General features: G+C 39.6%; 1 protein-coding gene across 9 annotated transcripts in view; it reads left to right on the top strand.

Moving 5' to 3' along the window:
• The window catches only part of CCDC148 (coiled-coil domain containing 148), a 227,087-nt gene that overhangs the window by 104,638 nt on the left and 101,287 nt on the right, over window positions 1-21,162 (top strand). For all 9 annotated transcript variants that reach the window (XM_070507880.1, XM_070507878.1, XM_070507884.1 and 6 more), the window contains 2 exons: window positions 6,709-6,847; window positions 8,258-8,464. In XM_070507880.1, the coding sequence (XP_070363981.1) occupies window positions 6,709-6,847; window positions 8,258-8,464 (346 nt within the window). The remainder of the gene's footprint in view (window positions 1-6,708; window positions 6,848-8,257; window positions 8,465-21,162) is intronic.

Here is a 21,162-nt window from a genome sequence, read left to right as displayed (position 1 = left end):
CCATTTGCCATATTAGTGCCTATAAAAGAATATAAAGTTGAACATTGTTATTGTCTAAAAAATAATAAACTGAGAAACAGACCCATCACTCTTCTGATCCATTCTTAATTTCTTAATGATTACTGGTAGCTGGTTTGAAGTGATATAGTGTTTTTATGTGGCAATTAAAATTTCAGAAGCCCTTATGATGGTTAAGTAAATTTTTCCTCATACCATCCCAAAGAAGTAGGCCAGTTTCATTATTCTTGCTTTTGAACCTGGAAAGTTGAGTTATAATGTCTATATAAAGTAACTTTATTCACTTCAACTTTATTGCACTTAAAAATGTTCTTGCTCACCAAAAGTGAAGAATAAAATGGTAGCATGGAGGCAGATTTGGGCTCAACAGAAGGATTAAAAAAAAACTAGAGCAAATAATATATTTGTAGATGGTCTTGTCTTTACTGATTTTGTTAATTTGAGTTTGAGCTGATTTTGTTTAGTTTTGTTCTTTTTTTCCTGAAAATGGCCCTTGATGTTGAGAACTTGTCTTTTCCCAATTAACTGGGGAGTGTTAACATAGATGCTGGACTCTGACTATCTTGGGTCTGCATCTCTTTAATCTCTCCATCGCTTCATAGCACTTTCCTTCCAAAGCAATATTAGGATGCTACATTAAAAAAAGTCATTTTCTTCCCTTCAGTTGTCTATCAAATAGGATATCTTTGACTTTGAGTGAGAGAATACCCTGCCCTGGTGGTCTAGTGGTTAAGATTCATGTTCTGTCTTCAAAGGCCCTGGTTCTCCATCAGGGAACCACACCACCCATCTGTTGGTTGTCATACTGTGGTGGCTGCGTGTTGCCGTGATGCTGAAAGCTGTGCCACCGGTATTTCAAACCCATGGTGGACAGGTTTCAGCAGAGCTTCCAGACTAAGACAGACTAGGAAGAAGGACCTGTCCACCCACTTCTGAAAAAATTGGCCATGAAAACACTATGAACAGCAGCAGAGCATTGTCTGATATGGCGCCGGAAGGTGAGAGGATGGAGCAAAAGGAAGGAGCCGAGTTCAACTCTGCTGTATACGGGGTTGCTAGGAGTTGGAATCCACTAACAACAAAAGAGACTACCCAACCCAGTCAAAGTAACTTGAATAATAAGATGATTTCTTATTTTATTTCACACAAAGTGAGGTCTGGTTTTCTGCATTCTCTTGCCCTGCCTTCTAGCAGGCTGGATGATTTTCTGTCACCAACTACAGCAGTGCCACACCACAACACCCAGAAGCAGAAAGGGAACTTTTCTTCCTTGTGACTCATTTTACCAGCTAGGAAACCTTTCCGCAGAAGACTTCTCACATTTCATTGGCCAGAATGGGGTCTTTTGTCTGTGATTATAGCAAACACTGGCAGAGGAACCGGCAGCTCGTGAACGGGAAGCTTGTGACTTGCTTAAGGTCAATCAAGATCCTCTCCCAGGCCTGGGGATAGGACTCACCTTCCCTGAAGTGGGGGGCCAAGGCAGGAAGGTAGATCTTGAATAAAATCAAGATTCTGGTGGACAGGAACAGGAGTAGGGGCAATGTCTGCTACAATTACTTTTTCCTTTCACTTATGATAAATATAGTTATTAAAACCCAGCTTATGGGGTGGTTGAGCCATTACGTTTTACTTTTAACAGCCTATTTTCTCTTGATGATAGTATATCAAAACTTCCAGTAGGACTTATATTGTCTCTTAAAACTAGTGATGGGTGGATGTAGGGGACAAGGGGTAGTTTAGGAGTCTTGCCCATCATCCAGTTACTCCACCTCCAAAAAACACACATTCTAAGTAAAAAATTTAGCTTTCTATGCAAACTACTCTAAAAACCAAATCTAAGTAAAAACAATGGTTGCTGTGAAAATGCAGCCTCCAAATGAATCACTCAGCCTCTTCTTATGACCAGATTTCCATCCCTAAACTCTCCTATAAGAAATTCTGGAGCCATCCCTTTTAGAGTCCTGCCATGTTTTCACTTTCCTGTCACCCGTCAGAAGGATGTGGCTTTGATGCCGATGCAAGTTTTGGCTTTACCCTATGGATCACTTTTGTTGTCGATTCTTCAATCCAGTGGATTTCAGCCATGCTCTTGAGAGCCCACTTTACTCTGGCTGTCGAGTCACACCTGAGTAGCCAGACTGGGCAGAGCCCAGGGCCCCTGGAGGGGAGAACTGCTAAGTGGGAATGGATCTCCTGCGAAGACAGTGTACATACCCAAACAAAATCCAGGGAGAGATTCTGCCAGTCAGAAACGGGTCTGGGGCCAGGGATCCCCCTGTAAACCAACTGAAAAGCAAAGCTAGATTTATATTTGGACAATGGGCCTGGGATGGGGTAGTGGTGGGTAGGAAGAGAGTTTCAGGAACCAGACTGATTAAATTGGGTGTTTGGACGGGTCTGATTTGGAAAGACAACATTGAAAATTGAAGTCAAGTTGTATTTTACAGAGGGTCAGACCCAATGTAGCCAAACAATGGGATTGTGTCAGAGCTATCTTTTATTCACATTAACCCACCCGTGGCTCCCTGCAATCCTGCTTCCTATTGTGGTTGGCCCTCAAAAGTGGGTGGGAGAGTACCCTCCTGGGTGAGGCAGTTCCCATATAACCTAGGGGAATTCTCTATCTCTATTGGAGGAGACCTAGGTATCCCTGACACTTTGCACTTGAAGAGATAAGAGTTTTCCTTTAGGCCAGATTCACGCTCACCAATCTTGGAGGCACTTGTTAGATACTGATAGCTGCATCAGCTAGATTAAACAGGCACTAATTACCATTTTGCTGGAAAGCACCCTTCACTCTGAGAAAATATAGAACAACTTTCAGTCAGTTTATAAACACAATGTTAAGTTTCATAGACTTGCTTCTGCGGTTAAAGTACCCGTTACCCTTCGGTATCTTGTTTGCCACTGTTGCCTGTCCTCCTCACCCCCCTAATGTATTTTGATGTCATGGAACCAGAACCCTTGGGAAGTGGTTTAAACATGACTATGAAGAAAAGTGGTCGTTAAGTTAATTGTGAGTCAGTTTAGGAGTTTTGAAATGATTCATACAGGTAGAATTCAAACAGGTAGAATTAGGGAGATAATAGGTCAGTTTGAATTCTCACAGTCCTGTCATCCTCCTTTTCTGAATTACTTGTTTTCTCTCACTTCCTGGAAAATCGTGATGAAATAGTATCCATGGACTTCAATATTTGGGGGTAGGGGATGGTGGCTGGGGATTGAGTGGTAAATATCTCACTTCTGTAGGCTGAAATTTCCTGAAGTGTTAGAAGTGTCCAATAAACCCGCACCTGTAAAACCTTGGTGTGCTGTTATAAACGTGAAAATTACAAAGCATTTTAAATTAGAAAATTTGGGTGGACAAAAAGAATAGAAGTCGCAGAGACCAGCCAAAGATGTTTTGTCTAAAGATATTTTAAAAATTGCAAAAGTTAAGGATAATTTTTAAGTTTTAAAAAATTTTTCTTTAAAATTGTAGTCACTTCTTAAATTCAGAAAGTAGATGTGATCAGAATATTTTGCAATATCTGAGTAATTTAGCTACTTCTGTTGTCATAATCACCAGCAAAGCAGTTAAACAAGAACTTTGGAAGGTAAAAGCTGTTTTATGTAGATTTTTCTGTACAATGAAAAGATCAAGGTTTGATTAGGAAAGATAAACGTTCCAATTTGAATTTAGAAATGCAGATATATTAAATTTGATTTGATTTTAGAGGCTAAGTAGGAAATGGCTACTTTGTTATTGTGAAGAGGCTGTTATATTTGAATATTCCTCTTAGGTTTTTACTACCCAGAAGACTCAGTATATATGTGTATATGATGGTGGGAGTTTTCTCCCTCACAAACAGCATCCTAATGGAGATGTATGATTGTGCCATTAGGATTGCTGATGTGAATATTTGCCTCAAGATTTATGCCCGCAGCTCTGAAACTGCTATAAATACTCAAAAAATAATAATACTGTGAGTATTTATATATCATTTCTTTTAAGCACGTTTTTGTTTTTATTCTACATATACTGGAAAAATGGACTGACAATTTGCATAATTATAATTGGAAAAAGCTGTTGAGATGTGAGGTTTCTAAAATCAACAAGAAGGATAAAATGGATGTGATCATTGTTCATGGCATACTTGGTTTGAAATATCTGGTTTTAATGTTATATTATCATTTTGTATGTTTAAGTGGTTTTAATGTTGTCGCTAAAATGGCACCTAATCAATACATTCATGCAATGTATAAAATGCATTGAGTGCCACAAATTCTCCTGCTGCCTTATTTATTTGTAGCAATGTAGGCTGCTTAATGTGTGCTTTTATTTGAAAAGCATTTTTTTGGTAAATGTTTGCTGTTTGCGCTTGCTTTTGAGGACAGCCACAGTCCTGCACCACCATTCAATATGAGGGATCTTCAAAGCAGTTAGCTTAGAAGTACTTCTCCATTTACCAAAGGATTTAAACTATTTTTGAAAATTACGGGTAAGATTGCTCGTAGATTATTTTAGGTTGGGCTTTGCAGAAGCAAATCTGAGACAGGGATTGTGAGAACAAGTGATTTGTCGAGTGACGCTCTCAGAAGAAGAATGGGAGGGAGAGAGGAGGGGAAAACTCTAAGGAAGGAAATCTCAGTGGAAATGGGCCACAGTTTGCTCCCACAATGAAAATTTGGTCTCATCTTTTGGCAAGAGGACTGACTTTCTTTACTCCCATGTCAGCCAGTCATTGGTTGTGGTTGGCCCTCAAAAGGGGGTGGGAGAGTACCCTCCTGGGTGAGGCAGTTCCCATATAACCTAGGGGAATTCTCCAGCGAAGGGAGGGCCATCTGTGCATTATCAGCATCTTGATGATGGGAGCTCTAGCTGATAAAGGTGATCAGAGCATGACACCAACAACATCCAATTATATAGATGGAAGACAATTTAAAAGAACAGAAAACTTGTTGAACTCAGATTCTGTCACTTCCCCCTCCCCAGCATACACCCTCCCACACACCCACATTTGTAGCCAAATAAAGGTGGAAATTCAAACCATGTTCAAGTCCCTTTGATTACTGAAACAGGTTAAAAGTGTTAATGAGGATATGGACTTGAGGTCTTTCTTTTTTGTTCCTAGCAGTGTAGTAATAGAGACTTTATGTGGCTACCTCTTCTGTTAAAATGCGTTTATGGTATCATGAATAAAAATGAGTTCCCTGAGAGAGGACCTGAGACATTCTCCATGAAGACTCGAGGGTGTGTTAAGTGCCAGGTACTCTCAGATAGGCCTTTCTCCAGGCTTAATACCCACATTTGAAATGCTTCACTTTCAGAAGCCTTTGACTGCCTCTACATGCACAACTGATTCAGACAGCACCAAAACGTTCAATGTGTTCAACGAATGAACTCATCTCAGACTCTTTCTCTGCAATAGATGATGTCACCCTGAAGAACTGTAGTGTATGCTTCTTCCTACTAGAACACCTCCAACCCGCTTTCTCTTCCCATTATAGAGCTGTTAGAGAAGATTATTTTCTTTGAAAAAGAATTTTTTTTCTTGTTACTTACCAGAATAATGAAATACTTTACAGAAACTAGGTAACCTTGTATAAGGACAGCAGAATTCCCAGTAGTATCACCAATTTAAAGGGGTTTTTATTCTGTTTTAAATTGTTAAATATTTTTCGAGGGCATAGAAGACGTATTATGAAAAATTCTTTGAATTGCACAATCAACTTTAAAGTAGAAGACCACTGATATAGTAGAAATAAACAATAGCAAGTCTCTATCTTGGATCAAAGAGATATTTGTTGCTAATAATAGTCCCTCTGATTGCATCTGTATTTGATTATTCCAATTTGTTTAGTAGGAATAATAATATGCAAATAAAGTCAGAATAATAGAGAAACATTAATTCAGTTTAGAGCTCAAGTTGATATTGCAATCTTTTCACTCTACATAGGGATTTGCTAATTCTTTATATAGAACACAAATCAGGCCAGAGCCTAGGAAAGTTCTGAAAAGAAAAAGGCATTTTGGAGCACGCTGGACACGGTGGGCATCGGGAAGGTGACTTGAAAGGATCCTACTTACAAATATTTCTTTAGTGATCTGAAATTGAATGCCTTTGGTTATCTTTTCACTACCAGTATCTAGTCTTATCTGCACAAAGCAAAAAATTGAGAGGGTAAAGTAAAAGATAATTTTAGACTTGCTTTTAAAGTCAATCCTTAAATAATTGCCTCCCTCAGACTTTATTTTCTTTTTATAATTTTTCATTTAATAGTCTACATTTGTATTTTCCTCCAGTCCAGAAATAGGAACTTGCTTGAGTAAGCAAGATTCCTTTTTAATCTCTATGCTTGATAATTTATTACCCAATATTTGTTTATTTCATTCATTGGTCATAATTTTAAAAATATTGTTATAGTCAAGATAGAATAAATATTTTAGAAATATTATGTCTTGTTGTCAAACTTCTTCAAATTGTGCCTAGAATTCTTGGCAGACCAAATAAAGGACTTAAAGAAACCATTACATTAGAATTTAGAAACTTATCTATAGCAAACATTTAATTTGGCTAACATTTTCTTTTAAAAAAGACTTTATTTTATATAATTATTATCGTTTGCTAATGACTTGAAAAGTTTGAGGTCCCTCTAACTCCATGATTGCTTAACAATATGTTGTGATATTTTTGTGGCTTCCAGAAAGTTCCAATTAAATGATGAAGACCACTGGATTTACCAGGCTGTTTTGGATCAGTATCCTGGAGATCTCTGTGGCAGAAGAACTCTGTATCTGGACATGTTACAAAGATATTTTCCTCATAAATCTAGGCATTATTTGGTGAGTGCTGGACCGTATACTAGCAAATTAAATTGTTTTAGTGATCAATAATTATTAAGCAAAATATATATTTTTTAAATGGTGCTCTAAAAATTACTTTTTCCTACACTCTAGAAAATAATAAGGTTATAGGTTGAAAGTCCGTCATTTTTCAGTCTGTATGGTCCATAAGAAGGTGGGGGACCTCTCTGGCAACATTCACTCTTCTGCGCTTACTTGCCCCAGACATCTTCACTCTGGTTCCTGGGGTTGCTCTGCTAGTGTTTGGCCCCCAGCTGTCTCCACATTTACTTGCCCACCCTCAGGAGTTCTACCGTCTCTGAATCTTGCCTAAAAGTGGGGTGCCTGTTCCTCCATCCACAGAGCCTGCCACACTTCAGTCCTTCTAGTCATGGGGAAGCCAACACTCCCCCTGGGGGCTGGTGCATACATATCCCGTCCCCACCTCAGCCATTCCACTTGATCCCCCTAAATGGGCCTGAAACACAAATGCCTCAAATACAGAAGTCAGAGTCATGACTGCCACGTCCCTGAGAAGGGCCCTGGAAATTGTTTTTATTCCCTGTTAATTCTATTTGCTTCTGCGACCAGCTGTCATTTTCAAAGAAGATTGGTAGCTTCTTTTATATACAAATCACTGGCTAAATAATGTATCAAATTCAGAGATGTAGTCTATACTGGCCAAATAAAGAATTATTTAGGTCAGTGACTCTCAACTTCAGGAGACACACATCTTTATATAAGGAACATTTCAGAATTACCTGCAGAGATTTTTCAAACTGCTCAGTCTATCTCCATTCCTGTTCTTCCCCTCAAGATTCTGAGATTCCCCATGGTTGGGATTCACTGCTGGCATCAATGTGAGAGTGTCATGTCCCTCAGGAGTGTGGGACGGGCAGGGCTAATGTCATTGTTATGATTACTTCAAATTTAGACATCCTAACATTAGAATGCTTCAGTACTCGAGGGAAATACCGAGTTTTCAGGATTATTGTAGCAATTTTTTATGTATATTAGCATGCATCTAACTGAAGCACCGGTTAAATACCAGAACTGATTTAAAGATGGAGTATTTTTGAAATTATATATAGGGGAAATAATGCTTTCTGCTTACAGACTCACTGCCATGTAGAAGTGGAAGTTGTTTTCGGGTTGCTTGGTCTGACTCCATTCTATACGAGGAAACCAAGGACTTACACGTGTTAAAGGACTGCTCGTCAGTTACTAGTTAGCCACGGGCTCTGAACTCTGGGGCTGGCACCCGGTCCTGGTTGCTGCATTTATCATTGAGATATTTGTCCCAAATTTTTCAAAATCATTGGTTATAATTCATTTTATTCATTTTGTAACAATGACATAATGCATAGGCTCACTTTCATGGTAAGCGTTTACTATCTGTTATCTTTTCAGGTTGAACATGAGAAATACTGTGACCAATATCGCTTTGCTAGGGAACAGCGAAGGATCCTGATAGCAAATTGGAGTAAGAATAGGAGAGACTTTATACAGAAGGCTGTGCTGACACTTGCCGAGGCCTGTGCGGCTCATGAAATGGAGAGCACGTTGGCTAAGGACAGGAAAAAGCAACAGGAACTGTGCGCTGATCTGAAAGCCAAGGTGAGATACTTTGCAGATAGTGTTTCACTATTTGCCTGGGTATTCTTTTAAGAATCCACTTTTCCCTTTTCTTCAAACCCAACCTGAAGTTCAGTTTCTCTAAAAGGCCTATCTTGAATAAAATTGTTAGTTCGAACCATACGAAACTGAAATTCTTTTAGGTCAAAAATAGTCGATAATCAACATATGGTTCAACCTGAAGTTACTATAAGAAGAGGTTAATATTGAAGTTTTTGTTGAGAAATATCCAATAGCTGTGTAATAAATGCTGCACCAGAGTGAGGTGCTGGGTGAAAATGCAGAGTGTAATTGTAAGGCAAATGTGTGATGCTGGTTCAAGGACTCTTGGACCTCTTGTTTGTATTAAAGATGTAAAAAAGGTCAAGTTATGAAGAGAAGAGAAGATTTGTGAAGAGATGTGTTGGGGAGAGTTTGATGGATGTGTGTGAGCCCTCAACACAGTGCAAGGGGGAGTAGGTGCGATTTCCCTCCTTCTCAGGCCCAGTGAGGGGCCTCCAGGATGGCTTAGAGAGTTTAGTGGGTGGCTGGAGGCTTGAGGCCTGCTGTCTGACACTCACAGGGAAATACAGAGAAGCTGCCTCAGTGGCAAAATTGAAAACAAGCATGGCTGCTGTGTTGGGAGTAGTTGCATTCCCTGGACTGGTCATGGGCGCTTGAGTCCTGGAGGCCCCAGATGGATATGGCCTCCTTAGGAGTATGGGCAGGGCCATTAAAAATAAATTGTGTTGTGGTACAGCATGCATATAGTAAAGGGCACAAATTTGGCTTATTGGTAAACGACATGGTAGCAGGATGATGGTGCAATGAGAAATTTTATTCTCTTGATAGAAAAAGTAAACTGGTAAACATTACACTGTAGCAATTAATAGCATATAAAAATGAATGTCTCTGTTTTAAAATGTTAGAGGAAAAATGCCTGCTCTGCTGGTTTTTGTTTTTGTTTTTGTTTTTTGCTGAGGACGATTCGCCCTGAGCTAACATCTGTTGCCAATCTTCCTCTTTTTGTATGTGAGCCACTGCCACAGCATGGCCACTGACAGACAAGTGGTATAGGTCCACACCCAGGAACTGAACCTGGGCCACTGAAGTGGAATGCACCAAACTTAACCACTGGGCCACTGGGGCTGGCTCTACATTTTTATTTTTAAATAAAAAGATGTTTCTTTTGACACTGCATAAACTTGGGACCTAAAAGGAATCTACCACAGACTGTAGAACTAATGCATGTTTCTTTTCCATCTGCAGGCTGATAGAAATACACTGGGGTCAGGGGCCATGACAAGTCCTTGTATACTCTTAATCTGTTTATATTCATTTTGCACACATTATCATTAGCCCTCAAGCTATGCTGTAAGTGACATTTTCTCTTTATTGTATTGCATTGACGTAAGCATACATGCAGTAAAGGGCACAGGACTCAGGTGCACTATTGCATGAAGTTTGGTATATACATATCCTCCATGGAAATACTGCACAGATCAAGACGTAGAACATTTCCTGCCACTCAGAAGGCTCCTTCATGTTTCTTCTCAATGAATAACACCCTTACCCATTACCACTATTCTGAATTCATGACCATAAATTAGTTTGGCTTATTCATGGACTCCATGTAAATTAAGTCATATGGTATAGACTCTTTTGTACTTCTCTTGCTCATTATGTCTGTAAGTTTTATCTTTGTTGCGTGTTGTGATTGTTTGTTCTTTATTGCTGGGTAGTATTTCATTGTATACATATACCACGGTTTAGTTATATGTTCTCCTGTCAAGGGAAACTCGAGTTGTTTTCAGGTTTTTGCTACTATGATAATGGTGCTACGAACGTTCTTGAGCATGTCTTAGGATGGACAGATAGGTTCATTTCTATTGGATAGATACTTAGGAGCGGAATTGCTGGATTATGAGGCTCAGGTGCATTTACCTTTAGTGAACACTGCCAAATAGTTTTCCAAAGTGGTTATACAAATTTTCAACCAGTTTCAATTGCTCCACATTCTCACCAACATTATTATTGCCAATCTTTAATTTTAGCAAATCTGGTGGATGTGTAGTATTGCCTCATTATGGTTTTCATTTGCACTGAGAATAAAGATGTTGAGCAACTTTTCATATGCACATTGGCCATTTGGATATCCTGTTTTGTGAAATGTCCACCCAAGTTTTTTGCCCATTTTTTTATTGGGTTGTCTGTTTTTTTCTTATTCATTTGTATGTTTTCATATATTCTGTATGCAAGTTCTATTTCTTTTTATTTTCTCCCAATCTGTGACTTGTCTTTTCACTCTTTTAATGGTGTCTTTTGATTAAAAAAAACTTGATTTTAATGAAGTACTGTTTTTAGTTTAATATCTTTGAGTTATTTACAGTAAAATCACTGCATATTTTTAGTGTATAGTTTTGTGATTTTTGACAAATACATGACATGTAACTACTACCACAATCAAGATATAGAACTGTTCTATCACCCCTCAAAAATCCTTCATACCTCTTTGTAGTCAACCCCTCACCCACCTCCAGCCTTTGGCAACCACTGGTCTCTGTATCCATAGTTTCACTTATTCTAGAATGTCATGTAAGTGTAACCATACAGTATGTGGTCTTTTAAGTCTGGCTTTTTTCACTTAGTGTAATGTATTGAGATGCTGCCAAGTTGTTGTATGTATCAACAGACTGTTCCTTTTTCATTGCTGAGTAGTATTCCACAAAATCGATTTATCACAGTTTATCCTTTCACCAGTTGTTTCCAGTTTGGGGCAACTAGTGTTACTTTGCTACGGTGGGGTAGGCTTTAGGCTTTCCCTGTGAGCCTGTGTCTCAGAGAGACTCACCACTCTTGTCCCTTCCCTCGCAGTAGATTCTTACTGAACACGTACTAGCCTGGTAGGAGAAGAGGCATTCTGCTTTCCTGGCTCAGTCTCAGTCTTCGGCAGGACCTATGTGCCTGGGTCTTGGGGGCTAAAACCTACTCAGTGACCTTCCTCTTCTCCCCATAACTGTCTCATATCTCAGGGGCTCTTGTGTGGGAGGGAGCTTCCTACCCCTTCCCCAGGAGAGGAGTTTCATTGTTCCCTTTCTCTATCTGTAATGGGTCTACACTTGTGCTTGGTGGGTTTGCTGCTCTTCATCCCTCCCTACCCCTAGTGGCTTAAATTCTATAGGGGTTTTATTTCTCTCTCATGGACCTGCACTACCATGGGAGGCTTCCTCTGCTTGCCTACCCTGACTCTGATCTTTCTTATGAGCCTTCTGTGAGGTTTGTGGGGGAAAGCCTGTGAGAGGGTGTAAATTTCCCTTGTGTCTGTAGCTTCCATGGGTTCTATACCCTCATGCCTTGCCATAGCAGCAAATTGTTGAAATGTAACTATGGAGTCATTACAGAGTGTTAGCTGCTATCTTCTTACCCACTTCTTTGATGACCTTGTCTTTCCCAGGAGCTCTGCCTCAGTTAAGCCAGTTCTCACATTGCCTCTCTTCCTGGAGCCATCTGTCTTGCTTTAAATCTCAGGCTAGTTTATTCTCCTGTGACCGACGCTCTCTGATGAGTTCAAGAAAATTTCTGATGTTGTACGCTATTCAGCTTTTTCTTGTGGTTAACCTGAGAGCAACATTCTTTCCAGCTTTCTACATCCTAAAAGGAAGCTGGAAGGTCCTGATGAAATGCTATTTATCAATCTTTTTGTGCCCTATTTATGAAATCATTGGCTAGTGGCATGGGATCATTTTCAAAGGCATCCTGTCCAAGATTTTTCTGCCCAACAGGGCTCCTACCAGCAGTGAGGAGACCCCCGACACAGTGCTGTGGAAAAATAAAAATGGCAACCTGATAAGTCGAAGAGAAGTAGCTAGTCAAAGGAAAATGTGTATGACCTACATCAGGGGAATTTTTCCAGGAACTCTCTAGCTAGCAATCAAGGGAACAAAACTGGTAGGAGGGCTAAAGTCAATGTTAGCCACCTACAAGGTTTATTTAGGACAGCATCAGTAACCGTCCTAATGAGAACTCTACTGTCCTCTTCTTTACCTCTCCTCTCCTTTTTCCTCTGACCCATGGACTCTGATGGTCTGAGCTTCTAGGAAATGAAAGAAGTCATCTTCTGAATAAAGAAGGAAGAGTTGATTCATCTCTTGGAACTGGACAATTTAATTCTGAATCAAGACTGCATTTCGTGGGATCCTTTGTAACCCAAGTGTGAGCATGGGTTCTACTTAGTTTTCGTCTAGTGACAGGAGAAACCTCTGTATGGGGGACAAAAATAAAGCTGCATTTTGATTATTTCCCACACACGATGCTGTCTAATGTATCAGATGTATTCTACTAGTGTCCCCGACATCTCAGGTGTTCTAATAGACGCTTTATAGGCATTTTCTGATGTTACCCTCAATCACAAATCTAAGTTAAGTTGCTGCAGAGCACCCACCCACTGAAATCAGGGGCTTGGTTCCTGGAGGCAATGTCATACGGAGGCTCCTCAGAGACCCATGGTCACAAGATGGTGAACAAATATCTTGAACTTTTGGGCAGAGAATGGAGAAATTGGAACACAAAATAAATTGTAGTAAAATGGATTCTATTTCCTATAGAGACAGTGTTATCACTGGAGTTTGTGTTCTCAATCAAAAACTGAGGTTCAATAAATTATAGCTGGGACCACAAATATATCAGAGAATAAAAGGAGTAACTCTATCAATTCTATAGTAATTTAAAATATTAAATTAGGCTCATGATTTTCTTAACCTGGAAGGAAACTTGGAGATTTGTCCCTATCTTTCATTTTAAAAGTCTGAAAGCTGAAGTCTTGAAAGACAAAGTGACTTGCCTAAGGTTCACACTAGCTCATTTGACTTGAAATTCAATATTATCTTGGCCCCACACAGCTTTGCATACAAGCATCTTACATCGTAATAGAAGATATTTATTGTGCTGTGGGCCCCAATGTGCTATAAAGTAGACCCGCAAAATATGAAAAATATGACTTCATTGTATCATAAATTTGACCTTTCTAAAACTAACATGTGATCTATCACAAACATTAATTAAACATTTAACCATAATTTTGTTCTCACTCTTGGAATTTAAAAGGGCTTTGGGGGGATGATTTAGATGATTCGTGTCTTCTAAGAAAAGTGTTAAAGGCATTTTTAAATAATGAGTTCTCTCTGTTTTATTTTGGTTTTCTATCAGTAACGGTTGCTGTGGCAAGTAGAGGCTTTTAGGCTTTTCACCAGAGAGGTGAGAAGAAAGGGGGGCAGTAGAGCTCCCATTCTCCTGCTCCCACGAAACCTGCTCTTATTCCCTAAATTTTCCCAGACTACCAGCCCCTCTCCAGCATCCAGCCTAGACTGCTCTGTTAGCTGTGCACTCGATTCATTAGCATCCTTGTTTGTCTATGGCATGGCTGGGGGGACCTCATTTCCAGATCTGCCTCACAGTTGACTTTCTCAGCATCCATGCTGGGTGGCCAAGTGCTGCTAAGGAAAGGTCAGCTTCATCCGGACTCTCAATGCTCATGAAAAACCTTAGTCCTGTCATTAGTTCACCAATTCTGCCCATTCCTCTTATGACTGTTTCAAAGGGGCACCACTCCTTTCAAGACCTTTAGCTAGCACCATATACTCTGCCCCCCAAACTCCCAGGAGACAGCCCACCTCCTGCTTTATCAATAAAATGAAGTCATGGAGGCCTGAAATCGACCCCTCATTCCTGCCTCCCCCATCCACTGTCTTTTGGTCTCCTGCTAGTCCCGTCTTCCTCCCCATGCAGGATATGATGGCTTCTCCATGTTTCGTGTTACCTAATCCAGTCAATACTCTTGCATCCTGATCCTAGTGGACCTTTTTGCTTCATTTCTCACTGTTGACCACTTACTCTTTGACATTCTTCATTCCTTCAGCTTCTAAAAAATTACTCACTTTGCCATATCTTAAGGTCATTCTTAGTGTGCCTGTATATTTCCCATTGTCTGTTCACTCCTAAAACCCTAGTGTCCTCCAGGTTTCTATCCTTGCCCTTTGCTCTTCTCTCTCTATTTCATTGGCTCCCAATCCCCCTTATGATTTTACCTACTTTATATACTAATTACTGTCAAATCTTTTTTTCCCATCCCTTAACAGCTTTCTCTTAAACCTCAGATATCCAGCTACATACTGATTATATCAACCTGGAAGTCTACAGATGCCTTAAAGTCAGTGTCCAAAATAGAAATCTTTGTTTTCTGTTTTTGGTAAATTTGCACTTTTTTCTTGAAACTCAGCTTCCTCTTCTCCTTCACCCTTGTAACCACTTACCAACTTTGCAAACTTTTATTTCTTAACTGTCTACTTTTGATCTCTGGGTCCTGGTTGTTGTTCCTGAACTATTGCAGCAGCCCTCTAATGGCTATGCTTCACATCCTGCCTTCTGAAAATTTCCCCCTACACTACAGTCAGAATGCGCTGTCTAAAATACAATTCAGATTATGCCATCCCTTGATGACAGCCCCTCAGTGGTACCCCTTTGCTTCCAATAATGGCCAATCTTCCTGGCGCGGCTTCCCAGGTCCTCAACAACTTGGACCCCAGCTCCCTTTCCAGCCTCCTTTCTTGACACACTCCACCTCACACTTTGTGAGCTTTCTAAAATCCTATAATTAATACTTTCCTCCTTAAACTAACTAGGGTGGATCCTGTTGTGTAGAACTAAGAACTCTCACACAGTTCATGCCTAGGTCCTGCTATGCTATTCTAACTGGCTTTCTTGCTGACTGCAGGTTAAGATGAAGTACTTCAGGAGTCAGTACCAGTGATGACTCCTCTCTCTCTTGGTTCAAGCTGGAATTGATCTGATAGGCATACGGGACCATGTATAGGATCACCTTAAAGGGAGAGGTGACCTCAAAAAGCTTACCCATCAGTCACGTGGCCTGAGTGAATAGATGCAGGGGAAAGGAGCTTTTTACCACATAATAACCATCTATTGATGTCTATAGTTGTCATTTATTTCTGTTTATGTTTTTGGCATTGTCTCAGGCGGTTTTCCCTTGGTAATGGGAAATATAGCAGGTTTCTTCTTAGGCATTAACGATCCTCGCATTATATGCTCCTTGATTGGAAAAGAAAAAAGAAAAACATAATTGGAGAAACTTGGATGTCCAGTTTGCCACAGGAACTGGCAAAGATTCAGTAGTTTCTGCCAATTAAGGGCATTCGTTCGTCAATGTCTTGGTATGGTCAGCTGTGCCATCCACCATCGGCATAATCAGTGTTATCAATGAATCCCTTGTGTTACTGGCTTCCCTATAGTCTCTGCAGTTGGAGACATTCACAGAGAAGTTGTCTGTGGTTAACCATGGATATAATACTGGCAGAATCAAGAGAGCTCTGAGGAACCATAGGCGTCGATGCCAGAGTGATTTTTGGTCACAGAGACAGATGGTATTTCCCCTACATAGCTATATTATGCTATCTGTGGCTCTTGGCAGGTAGCTAATTGAAATTCCACAGGGCTTGGGGACTTGATGAATCTATGTATTAGTTCCAAGTAAAATATTCAAAGTAGCCGTACTCTTAAAAATGTCTTCGTTTTAAAAAGCATAGTTGTCTGCACTGGGGTCTATTTTATGAAGTCTAAAAGAAGCTGTACTTTTTAATGTTTTTTGTAATGAGAACCTTATATTTTAGTGGCAAGTCAAAACAACATCTCACAAGATGTTTTGCAAATGAGGATACTTGGTGTGGCATATAAATGTTTGTATTTCACAATGACTCTATGCGATATAACTTCAGGCAACCATAATCTCAAGAACTGGGTAATTTAAGAGAGGAAGCCACAACTTGGAGTTGGGAAGCTAGTGTTTTTTAAAAAATCTCTGTTAAAAATAAATACATCTACAAAATACATACATGTACCATTTTTTTTTTTTTTCTGGAGAAGATTTGCCCTAAGCTAACATCTGTTGCCAATCTTCCTCCTTTTTTTTCTCTTCTGCCCCCAACCCCACCCACCTAAAAGTGGCAGTCCATAGCTGTGTATCGTTGTCAGTTCTTCTGGTTCTTCCGTATAAGCTGGCACCACAACATGGCTACTGACAGACGAGTGTGGTGTGGTGTGGTTCTGCACCTGGGAACCGGACCTGGGCTGCCAGAGGGGAGCGCACCAAACTTTAACTGCTAGGCCATCAGGATTGGCTTTAAAAAATTTGTAAGTGTGTCTCATGGAACAGAACAGAGAATCCAGAAATAGACCCACACATCTATGGTCAGTTGACTTTCAACAAAGATACAAAGTCAATTTAATGGAGAAAGAGTAGTCTTATGAACAAACGGTGTGGGAACCATTGAATATCCAGGTGCAAAAAGCAATGAACCTCAAGTCATACCTCATGCCCTGTACAAAAACTAACTCAAAATGGATCATTGACCTAAAAGTAAAACTGAAAACTAAAAAACATAGGGGAAGACAACATAGGAAAAAATCTTCATGACCTTGGGTTGGGCAAAGATTTCTTAAACACAGCATCAGATGTACTATCCCTGAGAGAAAAAAAATTGATACATTGGACTTTCTCAAACTTAAGAACTTCTGTTCTTTGAAAGACACTGTAAAGACAATGAAAAGATAGGCCTCCAACTAGGAGAAAATATTTGTATATCACATATCTGATGATGGAGTTGTATCAGAATTTATAGAGAATTCTCAAAACTTAATAATAAGTGAACAAAACCCAATGAAAAAGGGGCAAAACATTTGAACAGTCACTTCACAAAAAAGATAGACGGCAAATAAGACATGACAAGATGCTCTACATCATTAGTTATTAGAGAAATGCAAATTAACACCACCATGGGACATCAGTGTATACCTATTAGAAAGGCTAAAATAAAAAATCTGACCATCACAAATATTGACGAAGATGTGGAGCAACTTGAATTTTCATGCACTGTTGGTTAGAATGCAAAATAATACAGTTTCTTTGTAAAACATTTTTGTAGTTCTTTGTACTATTAAACATACGCTTACCATATGACCCAGCAATCCTACTCCTAGATGTTTACCCATTTAAAACAAAAACCTACGTTCACACAGAAACGTGTAGCTGAACACACATAGCAGTTTTATTTATAATTGCTAAAACTGGAAGCATCCCAAATGCCCTCAACTGGGGAAGGGATAGACAAACTGTGATACGTCCATACCATGGAATATTACTTAGCAATGAAAAACAAAGAACTACTGATGTGTGCAATAGCATGGGCAAATCTCAAAGGTATTATGCTAAGTGAATAATGCCAGACACAAAAGGCTACATACTATATGACTTTATGTGATCCTCTTGCAAGGACAAAACTATAGGAAACGGGGAAGGAGGACTTCCCCAGTCAGGAGGAAGAAGCGAAAGAGAAGCCCACACCACTGCCCTTCAAGTTTATTTTCCAGAAATTGCACACTCTGGTCCCTCTTAGCCTCCCATGAACCAGCATTTATTCATACCTGCCATACCTAGCTGCAAGCTGAACAATGTAGTCTATTTTAGGTGGTTGATGTCCAGCCAAAATTAAGAGGTCATCACTATGAAAGAAGGGGAGAGTAAATAAGAGGGACGACTAGCAGACTCTATGGCTGTGAATTACTAGCAAGTGTTTAGGGGGTACCTGCCTCCCTAAGATTCACCTCTGCTTCAGGCATTCTCACAAAAAGCCTTTATGGCCTATTATCTGTAAGGACAAACACAGAGCCCTTTGTGGAGCGAGTGGCTGCACTGTTCTTTTGGAACAGTCTATGGCACTTTTTAGGGAAAACTTCAAGAAGAAAAAATTGAGGGGTTAAGTGATAACTAGAGTCCTTTGCTTAGCTCAGTCCCCATTGGTGCCTCTACTCTTCCTCCTCTCCATTCCTCTTCCACCTGCACTTGCTATGTAATGACCAAATATTTGTGGAATAAATAAAAGAAATTTTACTCTGAAACTCATAGGTTAAAACATGTCAAATTGCTGTTTTTGTAGGTCAGAAATGGCTGAATATCAGCACTTTCATATGGCACAGATTAGTATGTTGAAGAGCATAAGTTGTGTTGGCTCCTTTTACATTACATATAACAGTATATTAACAGTGCAACTTTTTCTGGAGATTTGAGTTTCATATGTAATGCAATATGTAAATGTGCCCTCCCTGACCTCACGTTGTTCTCCCTGTGTTCACCTCCCAGGTTACATTTCTTACATCTGATGTAAATGTCTGCTTGCATGTCTATTGCTGGACTCTAAACATATGAAGGGAAGGGGATATTTTTTATTCATCTTTGTATCACTAATGCCTAACACCAGTTCTAATCCATAAATGGCACTCAATAAGCACCAGTATCAATTTCATGTACCCTTGAGTAAGTTGTATTTGTATGAAATTGACTTTAACTTTTAAAAAGTGCTATAGGAAGAATCTTGTATATCCACTTATGTTCTCTGATAATCTACTTGGGTTTCAAATTGTTCACATATGGCTTTGATGTTCTTCATGATTTAAAAAATTTGCATTTTAAAATCAGTTCACGGTGTTAACTCAGCTAAGTCTGTTTGAGGCGATCGCCTTAGTTTTCCTAACACCAGAGCTCATTCTCATTTCTATATATACTTTTCTCCAACGAGAAACTCAGAGGACAGATCTCTCTGCTTTTTGTAGTTTGCCCTTTTATCCTGGAGTGTTTGACTGAAACTTTAGGCCGTGAATGAGAGGATAATTGGGTAGAAAGACTCTAGTCCTGATTCCTTGCTCTTGACTCCAGATGGCACAGGAAATCTTTTATCAAAAGAAGTTAAGTTTAGGATTGACAGGTGACCAATGGACAGATGAGGTCATCTTTTTAATGTGTCGTGTATTTTCATAGCATAATCTGGGCAATAATGGAGAATTTAAATATATTAGTTATTGAAGGAAATCTCTGTTTCAATATCTATGTACATATTTAAGTACATTTCTACCTAGCAGAGCAGTTAGTGCTCTGAACACAGCGACTACCTGGCACCCGTTCCCACGCTGAGTCTCACCCAGTGAATTCTCATTAGAGGTTTCCACTGCAGACTATTGAGAAAATCCCCACATTGTAAATGTCTAAAATAACGTGTATTGAGTTTCTCCTATATTGTCTCATTATAACAAATGTTACATTTAGTTATGGTGGCTTCCTGGAAGTTCTTTCCTGTGGGTGAGAGAGGGAGACTCGTGAAGGGATAAAGTTGAACAAAAATGAGAAAAATGATCTGTTGGTGCCTGAAGCATTTATAATAAAGAGAATCAAATTTCTGAGCATGAAAGGACCATAAGAGACATGTTAAAAGTGATTTTCTGGGCTCTGTGGCTATTTCTTTACTTTTACAAAAGATGGAATTTGTAAAAGACGTATGTTGGATGCCTGAGTATTTGAAAGTGATACAAGTTGCTTGTTATTAATTTGCTTAGTGATTATTACAAAAATTATTATTTTTGTATATAGCATAACTCATTCATTTACTCAGTCACTAAATATTTTTTGAGCACCTACCTTGTGTCGGGCAATGTGGTAGGCACTAGGCATACAGAGATGAATAAGATGCCCTCAAGGATCTCAGATTCCAGTAGAGGAGGTAGGCATATACACATATTATGGAGTGTGCTAAGTGCCATGGGAAATAAATGTGTGAGAGTTATGGGAGCACAGAGAAAGGTACATAGCCTACAGGAGGAGGCAGCAGTAATAAGCACTGAGGCAGGCAACCGTTTGAACTAAATCCTAAAGGATGGCTTCTTAACTGGGTAAAATAAGAAGTGAGAGGACATTCCAGACACAGGGCTGGATGCGCCCGTCTCCCACAGCGTGGAAACAACATGTTAGGTTACAAAAGCAGTTTGCTGTTTCCTCTTTATAAATCGTGTGCCAGAAAGGAGCGAGAGGAAGGCTAGAGAGCTAGGTGACAGATCTTACAGGCCCTTGTCTGCAACATCAAGGAGCTGGGGTTTTAGTCACTGTGTGTGATGAGGATCCTCCGAAGGGTTTCAGTAGGAGAAGGGCATGTTTTAAGATCAGTCTGGTAGCTGGGAGCAAAGTCAGGCATCTGTTGCCATAGTCTGGGCGAAAGCCGATAGTGGTCTGAACTAGAGAGATAGTCACGGAGGCAGAGAGAAAGGAGTAGAGGGATATTTAGAGAGTTAAATGGACAGAACTGAGTGAGGGAGAAGAAAGAGCTGAAGGTGCCTAGGTTTCTAGCTGTCGTTACTGGATAGATGGCTTTGTTCATTCATCCTTTTCTTCATTCATTCATTCATTGATTCACTCAATAAATATTTAGTGAGTGCTGAGTATATCCTGATATTCTTCTAAGTACTAGGGAGTCAAACATGAAAAAGACCCCTAAATCCCAGCTTTTATGGTGCTTACATTCTAATGGGAGTTAGGATGACTAACAAAATAAATAAGTAAAATATATGGTACAAAAGAGTGATAAGTACTAGCAAGAAAAATGTGAAGTAAAGAAAAGGATACAAAATTGGGGAAGATATTGTTAAAAATTTAGATAGATTATCTATAGAAGGCCTTAAGGAGAATATGATAATTGAGTAAAATCGTAAGAGATGAGAGAGCACATTCTGTCTCTAGGGGAGATGTAACAGGCAAATCTAGGCAAAGAAAACATCATGTGCAAAGGCACTGCTTGTTGTACTTGAGGAACAGA

The sequence above is a fragment of the Equus asinus genome, chromosome 4 (assembly GCF_041296235.1).
Source record: "Equus asinus isolate D_3611 breed Donkey chromosome 4, EquAss-T2T_v2, whole genome shotgun sequence".
Taxonomy (NCBI): domain Eukaryota; kingdom Metazoa; phylum Chordata; class Mammalia; order Perissodactyla; family Equidae; genus Equus; species Equus asinus.
This window is presented reverse-complemented; position numbering and strand designations above follow the sequence as displayed.